Source organism: Bos javanicus, chromosome 15, assembly GCF_032452875.1.
Source record: "Bos javanicus breed banteng chromosome 15, ARS-OSU_banteng_1.0, whole genome shotgun sequence".
Lineage (NCBI taxonomy): Eukaryota > Metazoa > Chordata > Mammalia > Artiodactyla > Bovidae > Bos > Bos javanicus.
In genome coordinates this window covers 57,482,882-57,508,664 of record NC_083882.1, presented here as the reverse complement: position 1 = coordinate 57,508,664, position 25,783 = coordinate 57,482,882, and the positions used below count along the sequence as shown (strand labels likewise).

General features: G+C 36.5%; 1 protein-coding gene across 8 annotated transcripts in view; it reads right to left on the bottom strand.

Annotated features, from left to right (window-relative positions):
• The window catches only part of ANO3 (anoctamin 3), a 446,396-nt gene that overhangs the window by 43,227 nt on the left and 377,386 nt on the right, over window positions 1-25,783 (bottom strand). For all 8 annotated transcript variants that reach the window (XM_061380965.1, XM_061380964.1, XM_061380963.1 and 5 more), the window contains 3 exons: window positions 11,805-11,887; window positions 11,240-11,380; window positions 10,539-10,703 (listed from right to left, as the gene is read on the bottom strand). In XM_061380965.1, the coding sequence (XP_061236949.1) occupies window positions 10,539-10,703; window positions 11,240-11,380; window positions 11,805-11,887 (389 nt within the window). The remainder of the gene's footprint in view (window positions 1-10,538; window positions 10,704-11,239; window positions 11,381-11,804; window positions 11,888-25,783) is intronic.

The window sequence follows — 25,783 nt, the reverse complement described above, 5'->3', positions numbered from 1 at the left end:
TAACAGGCGAATCAGAGAGATCTCAGAGGGAAATACTTTTTTGGTGTCTCATAGGCTGTGGTGAGGACTTCAGAATGCATTCTGAGCTGAAAAAGTCATCATCTCCCCAAATAATGCTTTGAGTTGTCATGGGAAATCCATTGGGAAAAAGTGGCAAAGGCATTTGCTGTCAAGGGGCAAAATCCAGGAGTCCTACATTTGCTTTAATGCTCTTCATCTCCAAGTCAGATGCTCACAATCTAACTTTCATTGTAAACAGGAGCTCCAAATGGCAAATGCAGAAACAAAAAGAGTCTTCACTTTTCCAGGAATTCTCCTTTTTGAATTTCTAGAAATCGTTGCCATACACATGAACAAACTAAACAAATACATTTTAAAAAGCCAATCTTCTTATTAAGAGTCTTTTGTTATTGTTTCCTTTTGAGGTCAAGGCCTTTTTGCATTGTAATTATCAGTTAAGGAAACTTGGGTACATTTTGAGGTCTTTGGGGATCAGGCCCATGGAAGAAACATAGAAATGCACGCTCTGGACTCTAGAGACAGAAGGGGATTAATATGTGGAAGAGTCCAATACTACAAAGCTACAGTCATCAAGACAATATGGTACTGTCACAAAAACAGAAATATAGAACAGGATAGAGAGCCCAGAGATAAAACCCACACCCTATGGGTACCTGATTTTTGACCAAGGAGGCAAAAATATACAATGGGGCAAAGATAAGCCTCTTCAATAAGTGGTGCTGGGAAAAACAGAGAGCTATGTGCAAAAGAATGAAATTAGAACACTTGCTAGTGCCATACACAAGGATAAAGTCAAAATGAATTAAAAACCTACTTTCAAGACCAGAAACTATAAAACTCTTAGAAGAAAACATAGGCAGAATACTCGATGACATAAATCAAAGCAAGATCTATGACCCACCTCCTAGAGTAGTGGAAATAAAAACAAAAATAGATAAGTGGAACCTAATTAAACTTAAAGCTTTTGCACAGCAAAGGAAACTACAAACAAGGTGAAAAGATAACCCTCAGAATAGGAGAAAATAATAGCAAAGGAAACAGCTGACATAATTAATTTCCAAAATATACAAGCAGCTCATACAAATTAATATCAGAAAAAACAACCCAATCAAAAAGTGGGAAAAAGACCTACACAGACATTTCTCCAAAGACATACAGATGGCTAACAAACACATGAAAAGATGCTCAACATCTCTCATTATCAGAGAACTGCAAATCAAAACCACAATAAGATGTTACCTCACACCAGTCAGAATGGCCCTCATCAAAAAGTCTACAAACAACAAATGATGGAGAGGGTGTGGAGAAAAGAGAATCCTCTTGCACTGCTGGTGGGAAAGTAAATTGATACAGCCACTATGGAAGACTGTATGGAGAGTCCTTAAAACACTAAAAATAAAACCACCATATGACCCAGCAATCCCACTCCTGGGCATATACCCTGAGGAAACCAAAATTGAAAAAGATACATGTACCCCAATGTTCAATGCAGCACTATTTACAATAGCTAGAACATGGAAGCAACCTAATGTCCACTATAGATGAATGGATAAAGAAGCAGTGGTACATACACACAATGGAATGTTACTCAGCCATAAAAATGAATGGATTTTAGTCAGTTCTAATGAGATGGATGAACTTAGAGCCTATTAGATAGAGTGAAGTCAGAAAGAGAAATATCATATACTGATGCATATACATGGAATCTAGAAAGATGCAACTGATGAATTTATTTTCAGGGCAGCAATGGAGAAACAGACAGAGAACAGACCTAAAGACATGGGGGGAGATGGAAGGGATGTTTGGGAGGGAGTGGACATGGGTGTACCTGTGGCTGATTCTTGATGTATGACAGAAAACCACAAAATTCTGTAAAGCAAATATCCTTCAATCAAAAAAAATAAAGTGGCAAAATATAAATAAATAATGTGGATGAGTCCAGAACAAGCATGGAGTACTTACAACAGCCCAGTATATTCAAGGGTTTTCTTTCTTTTTTTTTTTTTTTTGGTTAAAGCATGCTCTATGCATGGCACATGGATTCTAAAATGAGAGGAGGAAAATCAAAAGGAATTCATCCTTTTATTGGCAATGCTGAAATAGTTTAATTGGCTTAATTCCAGCTATTTCAAACTGTAAGAGTACTTCTGCTGTGATGTTTCTATTTTTTTCTTCAAAATTATGCATTAATCATGAGACCAGACAGCTGTCATGCTATTGCACTCTATTCTTAAACTAATTAAGAATTAATTAATTAAGAATTAAGATAAATTAAGAATTAAGAATCTTGTTGTCAAGCAACAAGAACATACACTTAAAAAATAATGGCATTTTAAATTTTTATTAAAAACTTTTTGGAAATATTTCCTGATGGTGGCTAAGCATGCTATTTATGGTATCTTCAATAGCATATTTTCAGGGTCAGTAAAATAAAAAAGAAAAAGGATGATGGGATTTATAAAAATAAAGTCCTGGTTTTAAATTCTGGCTTTGAAGTTTTTTAGCTGTCCTCTTGGTAAAAGATGTTAAAGATAATAACTTGAAATTTTAGCTACTGTTAAATTATTTGTATTCTGTATTTGGAATATGTGATTTCCGATTTTGGCTGTGTATCAAAATTACCTTATATCCCTTAAATCACTGATTTTGTAATGCTATTTTGGGGAATGACTGGATCAGAATCACTTGGAGAGCATTACAGGTTATTTTTTGTTTTAAATACAGATTTCATAGTCCTACAAAGAAGATTCTGAATGAGACTCAGGGATCTATAGTTTTTCAAAAGTGTTTCAGGTGATTTGATGAATAAAAAACAGGAAACAATCCTTTAAGTTACTTTTATGATCTGTAAAACTGGCCTGTCATCAAATTTTTATTATCTTGACCCATATCTCTCTCCCAAATTGAACATTTCTTTAGGAATGGCTCGATCCACCTATTTTAAAAGCTTAGAGAATGTGTATACTTTGATCATTAATTTGAATTAAAATAACAAGGGCAGAAAACCTGAAAGACACTGAAAATATAATTCAAATAACAAAAATAATTTTGAGCAAATGTAATATTCAAAATGTTAGGATATTTGAAGAATAAAATATTTTAAATGTCTTCGAAAATATATTCTAAATGTCTTTTAGTCATTCGGCAAGACCTGGAGATACAAACACAAGGAAGCTACAGTCCCAGTTCTTGAGGAGTTGATACCCTGATAGGGGGAGAAAAGGCATGTCCCAAGCACTGTAACAGAAGAATAGTCACAAAAGACTGTTCAATTCTACCAGGAGAATCTGATAAAAATGGAGAACAGACCTGCCAAAGTACCTATGAGAAGAGACACAAAAGATTATTTCATTTCATATGTGGAACTGAGAAAAATTTTAAGAAGGAAGTGATCCTTAACTGGAATTGTCAAAGATGAAGAGATATTCTCCAAGGAGATAAAAGGAAATAAAGGCCAACAGAGGAAGCACTGCGAACCCGGAAATGGGTGCGAAACAGCAGAATGCCAGGGAGCAAGCACAAGTGAGTCTGTAGGCTGCAATGCAGGGTGTGATAGACAGGGAGGGGACGGGACACACCACTAATGAGGAGAGAAGGGAAAACCGATTTTAATAATGGAAACCCTCCTTGCCATTGATATCAGAGGCAGTGGGAACCTGTTAGACAGATTCGAGTACAAAATTACAATGATCAAATTTGCAATTTAGAAAGGCGATTGCAACAGTGGAGTGAAAGGGAGATGGGAAGAGGTGAAAATACAGACAGGAAGACTAATCAGGCTGAAGCAACAGTCCAAGTTAAAAATGCTAAGTAGCTGGCTGAACTAAGGAAGCAGAAGCGAGCCTGAGGAGCAGGGAATGAATAGGAGATATGTTATCAAAGCACAATTCTCGTTAGTCACTGACATGATGAAGGAGACAAAAGTAATGCATGAATAATGACTTAAGGTTTCAGTCTGTGTCCATTAAATATGAAAAGTTCCAATTAAACATATTTGGCTGATTTAAACTATTTTCCATGCACTTATTTTGTAATTTCATGTATATGACATATAGCCAAAAAACATATTAGATTAATAGAGTATTTTGACTGAGTCCAAATCCCTAATTTGGGGAATATAGTTTCACGAAGTCAAGTTATTAAGGAACAAAAAGTACATTTCCATGAGCTGTATATTTAGTGTTGGTCTGAAAATAGCAAAAGGTAGCATTTGGTATTCCAGGTGAATCCTTTTGGTGGTATGTTTTTTTAAAGGGTCTGATATTTTGATATCAATTGATATTCATCTATCCTTATTTGATTAAGCTTTTAAATTAATCCCATGTGTTCATGTGTTTGGTAGGACTGTTTGATAATCTGTGAAGTGTCTTAACATCCTGAGAAGGAAGGAAATGCATAAATTCGGAAGGAATTTTTTATATGGATTGAATCTGAGAAATGTAACATTCCCTTCACATTTGTTGAGTAGACTGCATAGTTCTTCAGTTCGGTCACTCAGTTGTCTCTGACTCTTTGCAACGCCTGGACTGCAGCATGCCAGGCTTCCCTGTCCATCACCAACTCCTGGAGCTTGCTCAGACTCATGTCCATTGAGTCGGTAATGCCATCCAATTATCTCATCCTCTGTCACATAGTTCTTGCTTGATGCTAAATCCAATTTAAAATTTTCTCCTGAGTTAGTTGCAACGGCAAAGTACAAGTTCTATGGCCTATTTCACTTCCAAGAATCCCTGTCTTTATGCCAAATGTTCAACAAGTAGCAATAAACATTTAAAAAAGAAAAGTCAGCTGTTTTCTCCTGGGAACTATGGATGCTTGTACTTAGCTCTAGGTATTTACACAGGCTTTTGTATTTAAAGAAGTAGAGCTAGTGGGAGCCTGATGGGTTACTGTCCATTGAACACAACTGAGCACAGGCATGCACGCACACACACACACACACACAGTGGGATTTTAAGGATCTCAAAGGATAGTTTCTATAATAAGAATAGTACTGTCTTCACCTGTCTCTCTCTAGAGGTCTTCTTATCTGTAAAATGCAAGTACTTTGGAAGGGAGAATACGTTAAACCTCATCAAAAATATAAACTTAGTGAGAAGAAGCTGTGTCTGAACCTGTGAGAGGAGTGTATGTTGGAGAGTTAATTGTGATTCTCAGGAAGGAGTGGTCACTGAGGAGAGAGACTAGAGGGGGTATAGAATCAGAGGTCAAGGGACTGGGGATTGAGAAGCACCTGGAATAATACAAAACTAGGGTATGGTACATCAGTGGAAACTTTCGTCAAATTTCAATTTTTTGCAATATCACTGATAATAGGAAGAATGCCAAAGAATGCTCAATCTACCACACAATTGCACTCATCTCTCACGCTAGTAATGCTTAAAATTCTCCAAGCCAGGCTTCAGCAATATGTGAACCGTGAACTTCCAAATGTTCAAGCTTGTTTTAGAAAAGGCAGAGGAACCAGAGATCAAATTGCCAACATCCACTGGATCATCAAAAAAGCAAGAGAGTTCCAGAAAAATATCTATTTCTGCTTTATTGACTATGCCAAAGCCTTGACTGTGTGGATCACAATAAGCTGTGGAAAATTCTGAAAGAGATGGGAATACCAGACCACCTGACCTGCCTCTTGATAAACCTGTATGCGGGTCAGGAAGCAACAGTTAGAACTGGACATGGAACAACAGACTGGTTCCAAATAGGAAAAGGAGTACTTCAAGGGTATATATTGTCATCGTGCTTATTTAACTTCTATCCAGAGTACATCATGAGAAATGCTGGGCTGAATGAAGCACAAGCTGGAATCAAGATTGGCAGGAGAAATATCAATAACCTCAGATATGCAGATGACACCACCCTTATGGCAGAAAGTGAAGAAGAGCTAAAGAGCCTCTTGATGAAAGTGAAAAAGGAGAGTGAAAAAGTTGGCTTAAAGCTCAACATTCAGAAAACTAAGATCATGCCATCCAGTTCCATCACTTCATGGCAAATAGATGGGGAAACAGTGGAAACAGTGGCTGACTTTATTTTTCTGGGCTCCAAAATCACTGCAGATGGTGATTGCAGCCATGAAATTAAAGGTCACTTACGCCTTGGAAGGAAAGTTATGACCAACCTAGACAGCATATTAAAAAGCAGAGACATTACTTTGCCAACAAAGATCCGTCTAGTTAAGGCTATGGTTTTTCCAGTGGTCATGTATGGATGTGAGAGTTGGACTATAAAGAAAGCTGAGCACCGAAGAATTGATGCTTTGGAACTGTGGTGTTGGAGAAGACTCTTGAGAGTCCCTTGGCCTGCAAGGAGATCCAGCCAGTCCATCCTAAAAATCAGTCCCGGGTGTCTATTGGAAGGACTGATGTTGAAGCTGAAGCTCCAATACTTTGGCCACCTGATGTAGAGAGCTGACTCATTTGAAAAAACCCTGATGCTGGGAAAGATTGAGGGTAGGAGGAGAAGGGGACAACAGAGGGTGAGATGGTTGGATGGCTTAATTGACTCTATGGACATGTGTTTGGGTGGACCCTGGGAGTTGGTGATGGACAGGGAGGCCTGGTGTGCTGTGGTTCATAGGGTCACAAAGAGTCAGACATGACTGAGCGACTGAACTGAACTGAACTTGTAGGGAAAATGTTTGAGGATAAAAGTTCCTAATTAATTCAAATGCAGTTCTGATTGTAACACGTCCTTTAGTTTAACTGAAATGATCAGTAATTTTCTGGGTAGGGATTATGGAATGAACACTGAATGTGGAAGCTCTGTTACCAGAGCTGTCATGCTTGCCTTCCCAAGCAAAAATTAATTAATCATATTTGTCTTCTTCATTGTCTTTGTCTGTGAAATATTGTCCATCTTCAAAAATATGAGCCCATTTCAGTACTTAAGATGTATTTGAAGATCGGTAGGTCTCTGGAACAAATTGCCAAATAAACCCAGGAACACAGGGTACGTTTTTGAAGGCAATAATAATTGATGGGGGGAGTGGAGATTTACAGACATGAAACCATTAACATTGATTATCTCCAATGGGTACAATTAGTTTATGGTAGGAAGGGAGGAGACTGGCATTTTGGATTGAGAAAAGTAACTTTCATCTAATATTTTAAATATCCTTATACTGTCTTTAGTTTTATAAGAACAATGTAGCTATTTTATAGTTCAATGCTAATAAACAATGGATTTAAAAAAGGATAAAATAAAATTTAAGACATAAGAAGAACAAGACTACTGAAATTACCATAGTGTAATGGTATGATTTCTGTATGAAATAAGTAAACATTTCAATTTTCTTATATTTAGATGTATATTTGATGAAAACATATAATACAACAACCTATATGTGATTTATTTTCTCTCTACCAGCACTATGAGTATTTACATATTTATAGGTAGCAGATAATAAAGAACAGAGAGTAAAAAATTATTAACAAATGCAGATTTGGCCTGAAGAATTTAGAAGGATCAAAGAAAAGATCATCAGCATTCCTGTATCTTGAACTAAAGGGCAATAATCAAACTCTATTATTTAAAGATGAGGAAAACGGAAAAAAAAAATAAAGAAAATTTTGTATTTTGCAGGAAAAGAAATGAGAGTATAAATAGACTTATAAAGAGAAATAAAAATTCAAAGCACTGAACAAATAGGAAGAAAATGAGCATTTATTGAACACTTCTATTCACTAGAAGCAGATTTCATTCCATCTTTCAATCCCCCTAGGCATTTGTCTTATTACCCTCATTTGAAAGATCAAGAAATTAAAGTTCAAAGATGTTATGCAGGGTAGTCAGGATCACACAGGTCAAGGAGCAAATCTCTGTTTTGCCTGTTTTTAAAGTCCATTACTTTTTATCTGGACAGTATGTTGAGGAACTGACAATACAAACTGATGAAAGCCTGGACAGTGTTCAGAGGGGCAGGAGGGAGGGGGAGAGCATAAATGAGAACAGAAGGAACAGAGAGAGAGAGAAAGAGACAGAGAGAGAGAGAGCGTGTGCGTGTGTGCACGCCTGCATGTGAGTGTCCTGGGATGCTATGCAGCCATCAGTAAACCTTTGCTCTACTTGGTGAAAGACAAAATTTTAAAAATGACTTGAAATTGCTACCTAAAGCTACCCAAGTGGCTGTGGTTTTATGAGTGACTCATATACAAAGTAAAAGTACATTCCGATTCTGATTTGTTCCAGATTTTTTATCATGGTATTATGTATTAAAAGTAAAGACTATTTTTTTCTGATTATAAACCAAAACCTACATATAGAGATAAACATTTGAATGAACAGAAAAAAATATAAAATCAAATATTATCCCACTCCTGAAATATAACCACTATTAACATTTTATTGTCATTCTTCAAAATGCAGATGTATTCCCATCGAAATCAAGTGAAATTATATATCCTTCTTATGTAACTGTATGTCATGTACTTAAATACTATTAAAATTTAATATTCAACCAACCTACCAAGAATAGGAAAATGAATCAATTTAAAATCATACTAGCTTATCGCTAGTGTTACCTAGAAATAAATATATTAACCACTAAAGCCTGCTTTTCCTTAAACAATTTCTTTCCCTATCTGCTTGAACAGTTAACATAAGAATTAAAGATATAAAAATCTGTTGTATAAAACCCATGTTGTGAATGGCTCCTCCTTCACTGTGGTGATTTTGTGCAACATACAACCTATACTGCCTTTCATAGATTATCACACAGCCCTCTTCATCCTAGCTCTGTAGTTTTTCAATGTTTATTGTTCATTTCAATCCATGAGTCAAAAGCATAAATTAAAATACTGTATGGCTTACTTGGAGATACAGTAAAAAAATATTCTCCTTCTGCAAATAAACTGAACCTGAAGAAAGCAAACTCCAGTAGAAAATACTAACTATTGTCCTTGCATTGAAATTTACCCATTTCTTCAAGTGACTATTCACTTTTCACTTAAGAACTTCCCTGATTATTTTAAAGTTAAATAGAAAATGGTTCCAGTCCCTTCCCAACTAATCATATAACACCAGTGTCAATCTAGTTTGGACCCAGATACATATTACCTGTTTATGGTATCAACATCATTATGTGTGTATTGGTCAGCTCTCTACATGAATTATCATGTAAATAAATATGCAAGCACTAATACTTATTAAATGCACAATCTGGGACAAGTTATTTAAGCTCTCTGAATTGTAGTTTCCTTATTTACATAATGGAGAGAATATTGATCGTGTGGTGGTGTTGGAAGAATTAAAGAAAATAAATTGTTCTAAATGAGCCAGTCAATGCCTTCTGTCTTCAGAGAAAATAGGACCCCAACCACAGACCTTGCTAAAGGGGCAGACCTAAGCATAATGTCCTCTCAGCCACAGACATTTGGTTCACAAGTTAATTGGTATATGTGATGTTGAACCAATCACATGCACTCTCTGAGAAATTAGCACATTAAAACACTGGATGATCTAAGTTAAATAAACTACAGAAACTGACCAACAGGATCATGAAGTTAGAGTCAATGAAGATAAGAAAAGCATATCAATGCACCAGCACACCAGACACTGAAACAGCGGCCATTATTAGGCAATATAGTCTTTTGCTGATAAAAACAGTCTCTTCCCCATGAAAACAAATGCAAATAGAATCATTGTTTTAAAAAAAAAAAGATGAGAATGGAAGAAAGGAAGAGAGAGAGAGAAAGGAGAAACAGGGAGAGAAAGACAGAAAGATGAAGAGAAAGGAAGGAAGGAAAATATACTTAGTCTCAGAGAAATGCAAATGGAGAAACTGTTTTCCATTTCACATGAGGTCTTGGAGGTAACGAGGCTACACTTTCAAACAGAATTTTCTATATCTTTCCAATAAATTCTCGGAGTTTGAATTTGTTGGACTGGTTTTCTAAACCTAACAATTCCTTATCTGAATGAAAAGAGCATAGCATCTTAAATAAAGAGCATAGCACCATTTCCAGCACACACTAGATACTTGATGAGTGGAAGCTATCACTAAATCAAGTTATAAACCCAAGACTTCGCTGCTGGAGCAGTGGATAGGAATCCACTGCCAATGTAGACGACACTGGTTCGATCCCCAGTTTGGGAAGATTCCACACGCACCTGTGTGTCAAAGCTACTGAAGTCCATGTGCCTAGAGCCTGTGCTCCGCAAGAGAAGCCACTGCAATGAGAAGCCAGGGCACTACAAAGAAGATTAGCCCTCGCTTGTTGCAACTAGATAAAGCCTGTGCAAAGCAACAAAGACCCAGCACAACCAAAAATAAAAATAAATAAATAAACTATAAATTCAAAGACCAAGGAAGACAATACAACTGTCATGGATTTTAATTTTTTTAAAAAATCATGTAAACCACACAAATGAAATACTTCCTGTTAAGCCAAACTGTCTTTGCCAGAAATGATACTTAGCCTTATTTTGGCTTCTTATAAATCCAATCCAAATATAAAGGAAACACAGACCTCTCCTCTACTCACCCACTTTACACCTACTGAAAAATTGTAAACACTTACAACATTCAGTGCCATAATGATTACAAAATTGATACAGACTGCAGCAGCGGAAGTTGCAAACTGCCAGTGTTGTTTGATGAAATTCCACTTGAATGATGCAAACTGTTCCATGACAACCAGGCGATACACCACAACAGCGAACACTGCAGTGATCACCAGGGAAATCTACAAAATGGGAGACCGGAAGAGACATCCACGTTTTGCATTATTAAAAAAATAAAAGCAACAACATAGATCCAAAACATTGACCCCAAAAGCTAAAGAAATTTACTTTTCCAAGAAATCGTACATAAATTTAACATTTCCTTTAAAGAACTGAGTTACATTAGAGTCAAAATAAACAGTGTAAGCCTCAGTTGTTTTAGCGTGATATGTTGTTCAAATCTCAACTGTCACATGAATGCTTGGTTTTAAAACAGAGGATCTAATTTTAGGATGACTTACATAATTTCCATTTTTTCTTAGATGATCTTTGTTTCTCCCAGACAGTATTTTATTTAAAAACATATGCAAACTCCCTCTGCAATTACTGCATGACCTGCTGTGATTTTTATTTTGCTTAATAGTATGTATGTACCACCAACATACTGAACAGGATACAGTTGCTTACCCCCTCAGGGTCACAATATGAGTTGGTATTTTAGAACTTCTTTCTAACCCTGGAATCCCACAATATTCTGAGACTGATGGTTCTACTTTACCATGAAGAATATTCCTGAGATAGAAACAAGAAGACGAGTGACTTTGTCTGAGGAAGGCTGATGTGGTTCAGGTTTTCCACTGATAGGATTCACTCGCTCCATCTTGTAATACTTTGCTTCGAACTGGGGACGAAGGGTTTCCTACGAGAAAAACTAAAGTTAATTAAATATCTAAGGCATAAAGTAAAAAAAAAAAAATCATCCAATATTGACTAAATTCTTGGAATTTGGCCTACTTCTAGGTTGAGTCTTGGCAAAGAAGCAACTTGCAAAAAATTAGATGCAAGATAATTTCCAGGTTAAACCCTAAGCTATATTTTAATTGGCATGATTTTCCACTAATGGAATTTAAGGAAACATTAAAGAAGTGCTCTGAAAAAAGTACATATTTTATCATTGGTGTCTATTATATTCATAAAATAACAATGTTGTTAGTAAAACAAAAAAAAATCAAGGGAAGACTGAGCTGGGTTTAGCTGCTTTCTGCTTAGACATTAAGGCAGTGAGTGTTTTCCGACATAATATGTTATTCCAGTTTTTATCTCCTGGTCTCTTAACATCTTACCTCCTCTTCTTCCCATTCAATAAGGTCCCAAGTATAGGTTAGTGTACTTCTTCTCCTTTTCCAAAACTCCAGGAAGACTGTGGCTTATATAAATAAGAATAATAATATTACTATTATAATTCTTACCTGATGACATCACATTCTGTCATCATTGCCTTACTTCTTTGAATTGATGCATTTATATCATATTATTAAATAATTAAAATTAACTATATTTAATTTGTATTAAATTCATACAGCTGCAATTTTTCTTCCCTTACCTTCTTCTATATAAATTATCAACATGCACTCTCAATGGAGAGTGATTCTTTTTATTGGAATAAATAAGCAGAGACTTTTGGTAGCATGACCTTGATCTTGTGAAACTGGATTGGAGATGAAGCTGGAGGATAAGAGGCCTTCAGTAGAAAAGGGAGCTTAGTTATCAGGGAAAAGCTGGGTTTCCTGTGCATCGTGGAGGTAGAAGAGCATTTCAAAATAGCTGAAGATGATGCCCAGTAATTCTGCTCCTTAGCAACTATGCATTTATTTTTTCACTCTTATCTCACTGACTATCATGTATACTTTTCTCAACATTACAAAAATTTCACAGATGCACGTGCTGCATCCAGTCCTTGTACCTTCATGTCTCACGTCCATTTCCAGCGGCTTTCCTCTGTGATCCAAATTCAATGGCACAGAGTAACGGAATCATAGGGTCAAGCATGTGAGAGTAGTAAGGTCCTATGTGTTTTCACTTCAGTCACTCAGTCGTGTCCGACTCTTTGCGACTCCATGAACCACAGTACGCAAGGCCTCCCTGTCCATCACCAGCTCCCGGAGTCCACTCAGACCCATGTCCATTGTGTCCGTGATGCCATCCAACCATCTCATCCTCTGTTGTCCCCTTCTCCTCTTGCCTTCAGTCTTTTCCAGCATCAGGGTCTTTTCAAATGAGTCAGCTCTCCGCATCAGGTGGCCAAAGTATTGGAGTTTCAGCTTCAACATCAGTCCCTCCAATGAACACCCAGGACTGATCTCCTTTAGGATGGACTGGTTGGATCTCCTTGCAGTCCAAGGGACTCTCATGAGTCTTCTCCAACACCACAATTCAAAAGCACAGTTCTATGTGTAGTCTGAAGTTATTTATTTTAATTTACCAAAAACCAAGGTCCAGAGTGATCAATATATATCACTGACCTTGTAAAGCATCTAGAACTTTTTCCTGTACCTGTTTTTTTCCCACACTTGAAGGTTAAGTCTCTTGAGGGCCTTTTTCCCCTTAGCATTTTAGTGCTTTGCATACTGAAAATGTTTAATAAATGAACTGAATTACTGAACAACTCAGGGATTGCAACTCTAATTCCTGTGCAAGTGTTCTTTGCATTATTCCAGAGGTTTTCATGGAATGCTCCATGGAATTTCACTGACGACATTGGAAGAAAGAGTCCCTTGACAGAGAATCCCTTTCTTTATATAAATATATATTGAGCAGTCATGTTCAAATTTTATTTGGAAAAATAATTATTGTTGAAAAAGTTTTAAAAACTACTTCACTATACTTTGAAGAAGGGGAGTAGCTAATGAGAGGGGGATCAGGGATAAGAGGTCAGTTCCAAACACAAATGAATTTAAGTATGTCTGAATATATTGAGCCCCCAAAAGAATTCCAAGTATTATTTTCACCAGAAGAGATAAGGATTTGAAGCCTCCTTAAAAGGAGACCCAGCTGAAATGAGATTGTGTCAGAGCAAATGCTTGGCCTCATCAATGGAGACAACACCCGAGAACAACTGGAGTCCTCCATTCCCCAGATATTTTTTCCGCAACATTTGCAAGCATAATGTGCTTTCCCCACACAGCACTGCAACATCACTATACATGAGGTAGAAACAGAAACCTCACTAAACAGGTTCTACAATCAACAGAAGGGCCATGAATATGAGACATTTTAAATTTCTCTGCTTAGGACAAGTTATTGATTTTCTGGTTAATGCTTTACAGAAATGCAATTAGTAGAGCTTTTTATGCATGAATATCTAGTAGGTTAATCAATGGAAAGAGCCTATGTGTGAAATAGTAGATTTTGAATATTTGGGCTGGATTGTACTTGAGTCAGTCACCACGGATTAGTTGTAGAACTGGCTAGTCAAGACCTTCTTGTCTGGTTAAATTTTCTCTTTGTCCAAAGACACAGAATCTTTTTCTAACTTTACTTCCAATTTTCCTCTCCTTTTGTCTCTCTAAAAATACTAAGAAATAAAACAATACATATCTATGTTCTAAAAACATGAGAAGGCCAGTATTTGATATAAGCACTGAAAATCCTTACCAATTTCTAAAATCAGACATTCTTCCCCATAGGAAACTTCATTAAGAAATAGAAATATACACATAAATAGCATTGTGCTATATTAAAATACGAGAACTCTCCCCACAGTCTTGACCATCTTAAATTTGATGGAATGTGTCTAAGTTAACTCTTCCTGTCACTCAAAATGGTATTGACATTTGTACATTAAATAGGCATTCAGTAGCACCTGTTCACATTAAAATGGATACTAAATGAATTGCTAAAAAATTAGGTGTCTATACAAATAACTTGTTAACTTTTTTTTGCCATGCATTTTTAATAAATACAATTTAATCTTTTTAAAGTTCTGGATTTATTCTTCTCAGGACATTTCTTCTTACCATTCATATATTTGATAGAACTTCTTTAATTAACTCTATGGAATAGTCTCTGATTATAAATATAACACCAATGAAAGTAACAGAAACAGCCCCTGTCTTACTTCTGAAATCTAGGAATGCCCGCTATTTACAAGGCTTTCAGTAAATGTATGCTGAATGAATAAATTAAACTGTAAAGAATAGAAGTCACCTACAATTCCACATTCATAAACAGTCACTACTTCAATTTTGGCAATCCCATCCAAAGTATTTTACTAAAGAAGTGTATTTAGGGCTGATATGTTGTTGACACTCAAAGACACAACCATTTGTTTTTGTTAAGTTGCTAAGTCATGTTCACCTCTTTGCAACCCCATGGACAGCAGCATGTCAGGCTCCCCTGTCCTTCACTATCTTCCAGAGTTTGCTCAGATTTGTGTTCATTGAGTTGGTGATGTTATCTAACCATCTCATCCTCTGCAGCCCCCTTTTCATTTTGCCTTCAATCTTTCCCATCATCAGGGTCTTTTCAACTGAGTTGGCTCTTTGCATTAGGTGGCCAAAGAATTGGAATTTCAGCTTCAGCATCAGTCCTTCCAATGAATATTTAGGATTGATTTCCTTTAGGATTGACTGGTTTGATCTTGCTGTTCAAGGGAATCTCAAGAGTCTTCTCCAGAGTCTTCTCCACAACTCAAAAGCATCCATTCTTTGTTTTTGTTTTTCTTTTCTCTTTTTCTGTCATAAATGAGCCTGGTTGTTCATTTATGACAGGGAAAAAGAAAAAAAATTCATAATTGAACCCTCTAAAGGCATCATGCCCTTCACAGGTTGGCCCTTCCTCTCCAGGAAACCTTCACCAGGATGAGGTACATGTAGCATTAACCCCTGGAACAGCTCTGGCCTCCAGGAAAGTGCTCCAGAACTAAAGTCAATATCCATTCTGATTGTCCAGTAAGGAGTCCTAGTTCCAAGCATGGTTAAATACTTGCCTTTTCACCTTATAAACATCCCCCTGGAATTGAATCCTTAGAAATGTACTTGGCATCATAGGCGAATGCCAACAACTATCAAAGAAATTACTAACTTCATTTTTACAATAAATACAATTTATCTTCTTGATCAAGTTATAAAGACCCCCAACAGACCATCTAGGAATGACAATGTGGTGCTGGAGAAAGAGCATGGCTTGGGATACAGATGTTCTGGTTTTGAGAGCTTCCTATATTCTTTTCTAATTATGTGACCTTAGACTAGTGAAAAATGATAAGCCTTTGTTTTCACAATTTAAAAACAAGAATAGCAAAATCATCTTCTTAGAGGTGTTGTACAAATTAACCTTAAATTAAGGTATAATTTATAAGTGATCTAACATCTAACTATTATTCATTCATTTGAAAAATATAATAGATCATGTTGTTGTTGCTTAGTCGTTAAGTTATGTTCAACTCTTTACGACCCCGTGGACTGTAGCCCACCAGACTCCTCTAGCCATGGGATTCTCCAGGCAAGAATACTGTGTGCCATTTCCTTCTCCAGGGACTCTCCTAACCCTGAGATCAAACCCACATCTCCTACACTAGCAGGCAAATTCTTTTCCATTGAGCCAGCAGGGAAATCCCATAATAAATTATAATAATCTTTTTTTCAACATTCTGTTAGTTATTATACATAGGGAACTTGGTAGAGAAAGTTCTTGGTTTCATTGAATAAAGCTACTATATATTTTTCTGTAGGAAACATGCTTTTTCAATTATTTATATTTTGACTGTTTTATAAAAATTCAGTCATATGCGTCATAACACTGCCCATCTTTTTCTGGTGACCCAGCAAACCATTTATATTGTTCTTTTTCTTCTTTTGTATTTAAGACAGTAAAGCTGCCTCTAGAGCAGAGGTCCCCAACCTTTGGGCCACGGACCAGTACCTCCTGTCAGATCAGTGGTGGCGTCAGACTAGAAATCAAATGCATGATAAATGCAATGTGCTTGAATCATCCTGACTCCATTCCCCTGCCTCTGGTCCAATGAAAAACTGTCTTCCATAAAACTGGTGAAGTACAGTGAAGTCAAAGCTGCTCAGTCATGTCCGACTCTTTGCAACCCCCTGGACTATACAGTCTGTGGAATTCTCCAGGCCAGAATACTGAAGTGGGTAGCTGTTTCCTTCTCCAGGGGATCTTCCCAACCCACGAATCAAACCTACGTCTCCCACATTTCAGGCACATTCTTTACCAGCTGAGCCACCAGGGAAGCCAAGAATACTGGAGTGGGTAGCCTATCCCTTCTCCAGTGGATCCTCCTGATCCAGGAATCAAACCAGAGTCTCCTGGATTGCAGGCAGATTCTTTACCAACTTAGACATCAGGGAAGCCCATGAAACTGGTCCCTGTGCCAAAAAGGTTGGGGACCACTGCTAGAATAAATAATTCAATTCAAAATTATTTTTGAGAGCACAATGTCTATTATTAGAGTGCACAAAAAAAAAGGAAATGAGCTGCATCATAGTCTCAAAGAGGAAGAAGAAAACTACCATTATAGAGCACTTTCAAATTTCAAGACTTTGTGTTAGACATATTTTTAATTAGCTCCTATCATTTCCACAACAACCCAGGTGAAGTAAAGATTATTATCTCCTTCAGTAGAGAAGCAAATCGAAGCTCTTGGAGATTAAGTTACCTGAGGAAGTCACTTGGCTGAAATTCAAATCTAATCCAAACACTGACCTTTTTCTATGCTAAAGGAAAAACTATTGCTAAACATGGTCTGATACAGAACTTTTTGAGCTACATAATCTGCAACATTCTTCTGGGAGGAAATTAGCATCACAGACAAACTGTTTGAACAGATTTCTAAGAGACCTAAATGAGGTTGAGAGTGACCTATTAATCAGAAGTCACCCTTTTTTGTTTGCTTTGGAGTCTAAAAATGATTACTAACAATTTTCTTTTCTTATAAATGTCTCTACCAAGATAGAAATCTTTGCATTGGTCTTTTAGAAGACTTTTCCTTTGCAATCAAACTCAAATAAAAATTTGACACGTTATAACTTAATTGTCTGAAAAGACTATTATTTTTCCTTTATTAGACGACTGTATCTGAATTTGTGAAGGTGGACATGCAGAAGTAAGCATAATGCTTTTGGGTTTACAACTCAAGCACTCAGTTAGTCCCAGAATAATTAAACTGCTTCTATTTACAATTTTGATGTGTCTAAAGTTCCCTGTAGACATAGCCAGGATCTCTGATTTTTCCAAATATGGCTGAGGTAGTGGCCAAGTGTTTTTGATAGCTAAGTATTGCAAGGTTTCCATAATTAGGGATACATGCATTTAGTAAGATATGTTTATGTGATTTGCAGGCACTTCCAAGTGTTGTTCCATTATTGCCAGTTATCCTAATGTAGCACTGGCTTCTGAGGTGACTCCTCCAGTTCACATGCTGACTCTTTCAGGTGCCAGGCTAGGGGATGTATGAAGAGATGCACATGTTCTGTGGTATCCAGTACTGATTATGGAAGAGAAATAAGATCTAAGATATATGGGGCCAGAAACTACTCCATGGGAATTATTTCACAAACTTTAAGTCATATATGAAACACACCAGAGATTTTCTCAGAGTTCCAACAATATTAAAATGTGCATGGCATTATCAATTATGAAGTTGAAATAAGCCTTTCAAAACTGCCAATAATGGGGACTTGCCTGGTAGCCCAGCAGTTGAGAATCTGCCTGGCAATGTAGGGAACAAAGGTTTAACCCCTGATCAGAGAACTAAGATCCCAAATGCTGTGGAGCAACAAAGCCTCTGCACCTTAACTGGAGAGTCTGGGAGCCATCCTCAACTGGAGAATCTGTGCACCATCCTCAAAGATCCCACATGACGCAATGAAGATCCCATGTGCCGGAGCCAAGACTTGAGGCAGCAAAACAAATTAATAAATCTTTTTTTAAAAACTGTCCAAAATAATAAAATAACTTTCAATTAATTGTGCTAGAGGAAGAGGAAAAACTGAATGACTTCTCCATTCCTTCCATGAAATATCTTTTTAAACATCATACAGAGATTGGATTCCCTAGTGGCTCAGACGGTAAAGAATCTGCCTGCAATGCAGGAGACACAGGTTCGATCCCTGGGTCGGGAAGATGCCCTGGAGAAGGAGATCACAACACACTCCAGTATTCTTGGCCTGGAGAACTCCATGGACAGAGGGGCCTGGCAGGCTACAGTACATGGTGTCGCAAAGGGTTGGACACGACTGAGTGACTAAAACATGCATAGATAATAAAAAAAATGCAGATAAAAAAGTAAGACAAAAAGCATTTATGGAGATGTGTTAGGCAACTAATTAATTAAAATATTATTACTTCTATGGATTTTGATTTTATGTAGCATTTGAAGTTTTTAAAATTTGTAAACTTTTGATATTTTTATTTTGCATTCTTTTCCTAAAGAGAGCGTCCAAAATTGTGTATCTCCTTCCAATGAATAGCTATTGTGCATTAGACACAAATGTTCCAGATAGCCTGTTCAAATGTTTTACACACACTTACTCACAAAATCCTCAACAGCTCCATGTTCAAGAAATTAAGTTACTGTTATTGTACTGGTAATGCTGCAAAAGTTCAGAAAGCATAGTAGACTTGTCCTCAAATGAACTGGACCCTAGAAGACCAGCTCACTGTGACACCTATGGCAGAGTTATTGGTTTAAAGCATTCATTCAGAGAAGAGGATTTATGACAACGCTACATGTTTTTAATAAGGATTCTCTCCTGATGCAACACAAAACTACCTTCCTTTTACTGTAGTTAAGAGCTTATAGAACTGTCAGCTTAGTTAAACCTAACATGTTTTCATTGTTCTCTGCAAAATGTTTATATTGCTCCTAGTCCTCCAAAGAGATGAGAAAAACACTTGTCATTGTTATTTTTTGCCCATGAACTTAATATCAAAATCCCCTTTAGGTCATGAATAACTTCTTTTTCTTCTGTCCCTGCTTTTGAGCCAAGGAACAAATCTGGATTCTTAAAGTATATAGACCTAGCCTAGGTATCTCACTCTCTCCTCACTCTGCTCCTCTCCAGGTCATGGCTCAGTGCTGAGAACACTCAGCAAATAAAATCTTAAAAACTCTTTTGTTATGAGGTTCAGTTCAGTTCAGTTGCTCAGTTGTGTCTGACTCTTTATGACCCCATGGACCACAGCTCGCCAGGCCTCCCCTGTCCATCACCAATTGCTGGAGTTTACCCAAACCCATGTCCTTTGAGTCGGTGATGCCATCCAACCATCTCATCCTCTGCCATCCCCTTCTCTTCCTGCCTTCAATCTTTCCCAGCATTGGGGTCTTTTCAAATGAGTCAGCTCTTCACATCAGGTGGCCAAAGTGTTGGAGTTTCAGCTTCAACATCAGTCCTTCCAATGAACACTCAGGACTGATCTCCTTTAGGATGGACTGGTTGGATGTCCTTGCAGTCCAAGGGACTCTCAAGTCTTCTCCAACACCACAGTTCAAAAATATCAATTCTTCAGCGCTCAGCTTTCTTTATTGTCCAACTCTCACATCTATACATGACTACTGGAAAAACCATAGCCTTAACTAGATGGACCTTTGTTGGCAAAGTTGTGAGGTTATTACTTGTTACTCTAACTTTTCAAACCAGAAAGAAACAAATTAGAAATGACAGGATTTTTTAATTATCCATCCTAATTTTTTTAAAGGCAGGATTAATAAATCACTTGGATCTCTTCTTAAAGGTAGAAAAATAAAGTACAAGATTACTAATCTGCCAGTTTTGCCACTGTATTATATTTAAAACCTGTTGTAACTTGATTTAATTATATTCATATCAAAATACATCATATAGTTGATAAATTAGGCAATGGCTATCTAAAGATTCTATAACAAAATTAGGATTCTAAAAGATGTGAACTTGTATAATAGAATACTCCCTCATACGGGAATGAATCAGTTGTGCAGTACTTCCACACAGTGGAATATCATGCAGTTGTTAAAGAGAGCAATATCATTTCCCAGCAGGCTGCTACTGCCCGCTTGGAAAGAAAAGTTGCTTTAGGTGCTAGCAGTAAGAGGCTTCCCTTCAGAACTCTTTCATCAGCAGGAGTCTAGAGGGAGCTCAGAATTCTCCATCCTGGCAAGATGTTCCTTCACCTCCTTGCTCAACTGAGACAAGTAAGGGACACTTAGGGGACACTCCTGAAACTTCACTTTCTATGTGACATTTTCAGGTGATGGCTACGTGTCTCCCACACCAACAGGTGCCAAAGATGAGGCATTGAATTTCTTGCTCCTCGTTGCTGCTTCAAGACTAGTTTTTCTCTCCCTCCTCCTTAAAGATTCACAGACTTGAATCTCATATTATCAGTTCATACTTTCTACCCTCTTTCTCTGTGGAAGTCATTTACTACTCCCTTGGGATACTTCCCCAAGTTTTCTAAAAAAAACTTTTTAAGTCAGCTGAGTGTAACTCTTATCAACGTGACTCCCAAAATAAATTTTTGAAAGTACAACATCCACCGATAATATTTCTAGTATCTTGGCTTCTCAGTTCTTTGCTTTCTCCTACTCTATCTTATGCCTGCCCTCCCAAGGTGTACTTTTGATTAGTCACTCCAAACCCTCCATAATCTCCCAATTATCACCTCCATCCTTAGCTTACTTCCTATAAACTTCACTTCCAACAACAACTTCACCCAGACTTTTTTGATCCATTAACTTTTCACCCAGATTTTCAGTCCATTCTCCCCATCACATTTTCTCTGTCCTTTCCTCCCCTGCACCCTCAATTTCTTCTCTCTGCATCCTCTTGATCAATCACTATATTCACTCGCAAATGCCGTCAACTTTTTAGCTCTTCTTTCAGTCTGTCACATAAACCCATAGTTAAAACATAACCCTAATTAAAAACAACATTCCCTCTGCTGTCTACCTGTTCCCAAGCACATTACCATTGCTTGAGGAAAAATACAGTTTTACTGGATGACTTGTTTTATTTTAAATCAATGATTTGAGTAGACCCTCAGGGCTGCCATACTATCATACTTTCTCTTCTCTATTTTAACATCCAGCAGCTATACCTCTAACGTCACTCAACAGTTTACTGTCTCTCATCTTTCAAAATTAAATATTCAGAATAAGTTATTCATCAAAACCATATATATCTATGGTTCTACACTTGTGCCATAACCTCCATATTCTCACCTGTTACAATACAAATTTTATGCATCCCTAGCTAAAATCAACTCTTCTTGTGAACTACCTCCCGTCTCTTATCATCTGCTAAAGGGAACTGCTCAAGGATCTATGTGTATAAATACACAAAGATGTCTAAAGAATATCTTTAAGTGAAGAAAAGATTATTTCAGATCTGTTGAGCTTATAATTGGAAGACTATTCTAGGTAGAAGAAAAATGAACTTGCAGTTATTTTATGCTTAGTGTACTTTTTTATTTATTGTTAAATATATTTATTTATTTGTTCATTGAGCATTTAGCAATTGAGCATTTAGCCTTTGCCAGGAATTATTCTAGCTATGTAGATAAAACCATGAAGAAAATATAAAAATGCTTGCTTTCATGAGATTTCTAGTATGGGAACAGACAAAAAACAACAACTAAAATAAGATATAGGGTATGTTAGATGGCAGTTAAGTGCTGAGGGAGAAAATAGTGCAGGGAATGGAGATGAAACAGATCAAGAAAGAAGAGTTATAGTTTTTAAAAGGGTGACCAGGGAAAGATTTTATTTAAAAAAAATCAATTAAAATTGGGTCATTTCATGATCATGAAAAATCATTTTTCATTCAATTAATATTTATCAAACAACTACTATGTACTAAAGTATAGACCCAAGCTCAAAATAATCCAATATAAGTTTTTCTACATTTTGTTGGATTCATCTCAACTTTTATTCAGAATGTTGAAGCTTCAATTTTTACCATCTTTAAAATTATTATAGTTATCATTGATAAGCCCTTATTTAGTGTCAAGCAACACATAATACGTTACCTACTTTATCTTTTGGTTCCCCATTGTCTAGGATATCTACCTAGGAGGTAGATATCCCATTCTGTATTTTATACATGAGAAAGTAGTCTTCGGATATGATAGTTCAGGTTACAGAACCAGTAAGTAGCAGGACCAGGATTCAACAGAGAACACAGCCAGAGAAGGAGCCCCAGAGTTCTCACACTGAATAAAGATTCGGTAGGGCCACCTCATGCTAACAAATCTATTGTAGTAACATACAGAGTAGATTATGAGCACACTGGCAATGGTAACACACTGAAGAAAGTAATATCTACTTTTGAAATGTTTCCATCACATTTTGGCAAAAGCTCTGAAACCCTCTCCGGCATTTTTTTTTTTTTTTCCTTTAATGGAACTAGAAGAGAGTAAAATGGTTACTGGGTCAGGCCCTAATTATTATAGAAAAATGCCCAGTAAAATATTCTGAATCCTTAGAAATTAGTGAAAAAGTAACGCATTAAATCAGTGGTCTTCAAAATTTTTGTAACCTCAAATAAGTTTATAGAACTATGTATCGTATTATATATACTTATGACACCCAAAATTTATTTTCATCATATATGTTAATTGTGGCAAACAATGCAATTTCCAGTGCATTATAAAAACTGACGTTTTAAAATATAACTTTTATGTTGGTCTTTTATACCTAATTCATACCCCTTTAAGATATATACTTTCAGAAAGCTCTTCTTATCTACTGAAACATTTTAATAGTTCCATTTCATCTTTAAATCCAATTCTATTCTATTTCTACCTCAGAATATTATCCTTTATATTTATGCCTGAAAACGTTTATTGATAACCTTGTCATACTTCTTTGAAACAAAAAAATACAGACAGAAATTAAAATGATTAAAACAATTTTGAACATCAGAATGGATATGTCTCTTTAAAACACCTGGATTATCACTTCAATTAATAAAAAAATAGAATTCATTCCAAAATTTAATAAATATTAAACTTAAAATATAAGATTTTATTATAAATGTTTCTCTTAAGTTGTTACGTCAATGGTCTTTTTGTTTTTTGATCGGTCCAGATATCCATGGACACCCACTACTTCTTATTACAATCAGATAGGTTTCATCATCAACTGCATTTTAATTTCCTGTTTCTATAAGGATGTTTACTGAGAAAACATGTTCCTTTAAATGTGTAGATAGGAATGCAACAGGTTTTGCTATGGTTATGTAATTCACTTCTTTGAACTATGCCTGAATTAAAGTTTGTATCTGACATGCCCAATTTATAACTTTCATAGGATCCCCATTTATGCGTGTATGTATGCCATGTATATGCTATTTCAAAAGTTTTGCTTAACAACAGGCATTGTCCTTAGCACCAAAATAGAGTGTTTAACCTTTCCAAGAAGTTACAGTTAAATGAAGATCATACTATAATACCATATGACTTAGGAAAAAAAAAAAAAACATCTTGTATGCTAAACAAGTGTTAGCACTTATGAGAATGATCCCTCTACTTATCTTCTAAGAGAATACTAAAACAGCTGTTAACATCCCAAAGAAATTTTCCAGTTGCCAATTTCCATTGTGCTTGTAAAGAATATCATTGACATATCCTCAGATAATATAACCATGATATTACCTTATTTTTACTCAAAAATTTTTTTATTGCTTAAAAAATCTATGTTCCTCTGGAGAGACAAAACATAAATTAAACATAGAATCTGTTTTAAGCTCATACCCTGCTAATAATGAATTTAACCTATGAAAACAAATTCCATATGTGTCATGTCAGTATCACACATGTGATGCAATAGGGTTTGTAAAATAAGATACCACTTTGGACCTAGAACAATATTTTGGTTTTATCTGAGACATGGTCCCAAGCTACAATCTGGTTCTGTTTTCAGATCCATCAGTGACAATAATGTGACTTCATGTTCTGGAAACTCCACTGGTGAGTGGAGACATTTAAGACAAAGAGGCAGTAGTTCTTCTTCCATTATGTATTGTGAGCTTTAATTAATGGTGTCAAGCAATTGGAGAGTGCTAGATGAAAGCCTCCATAGGAGGTAAGGAAGTACAACACAAATTATGTAAGCATCGCATAGTATGTCATCTCAGCTGGTTTGCCGGATGAAATTGTTCGGTAATTGTCCCTTATTGTTGAGTTCTTCAGGTCTAAAATGGGATAGGTCTTACCTAGACTGTGGTATCATGCACAGGTACACCTGGAAATGCATCTCAGCAAGACTTGTTTGTTTGGCAAGAAATTACTTTTTAACTCTAACTCAGGTGCTTCCATAAAGGTGTCTGATCACAACTACGTGAGCTAAGTAATAACTGAGGCATTAAATTTATGCATAGTTTTCATTTTATAACTTTGCTTCCAGATGTGCTCATGACAGGGAAGGTAAACAAGGTTTATCTCTAGGGTCAGGTCTACTCAATTGGTTAAGGCTGTCAGGACGGCAGTAGTGAGAAGGATTCTGAGGCCACAGCTAGGGTCTTCAGAAAAAAGGGTCACTGGAGATTAACTTTGACTCTTGTGGCAGTGAAAGCAGAGTTGTAGCAGAAGTACCTTGTAATTTCCTTGCCTGGTATAGGCCATGATTACTATGCTAAGTAGAATGTGATAATGTATTCATGCACATATCTAGGAAAATCCCTAAGGGTATGTACGGTACACCCGGTCCTGCCAAGTCATATTCAGTTCTCTAAGCACAGATATAAAAATATTTATTCAGTTGAATTTTTTTTCCCAGTAACTAGCTAATCTGAAAATAACCAATTGAATTTTATTAAGCCATTTCTCAGTAACTAGTTATTTGATTAAACTGAACTTGCTTTTCTTCCTACCAGTACAGATATAGCTTAAATATCTTTTGAGTGAATATGTTTTAGGCTTAATTGGCTTAATTTCTAATCAAACTCTGAAGGACTTTGGGCTTCAGAAAATTTGAAACTATAGAATTACCTTGTTCTTTCTTAAAGCCAATTAACTGGGCAGATTCTTTGCATTCAATTTAAAGCCCCTGAACCTTAGCTAAAGTTTAATTTTCTCTCTCAGCAGTTGGAAACCTATCTCCTTGCACAACAGAATCTAAGCATGAACCTCAGGCTTACTGAACTGAACAGACCCTGGCGACGGTCCCCAAATATTGATGGGCGGAATCTCCCAGAAAGTGCAGTTTCATTCTTCTCCCTTTTATAAGCCGTGAAAGGAAGTATGCCAGGTTGTTATTCAACTCTAGTATTGAACCAAGCATTACTTAGGCTCTTCTGAAACTCTCTGGCTTCTAAGTTGAGAGGAAAAG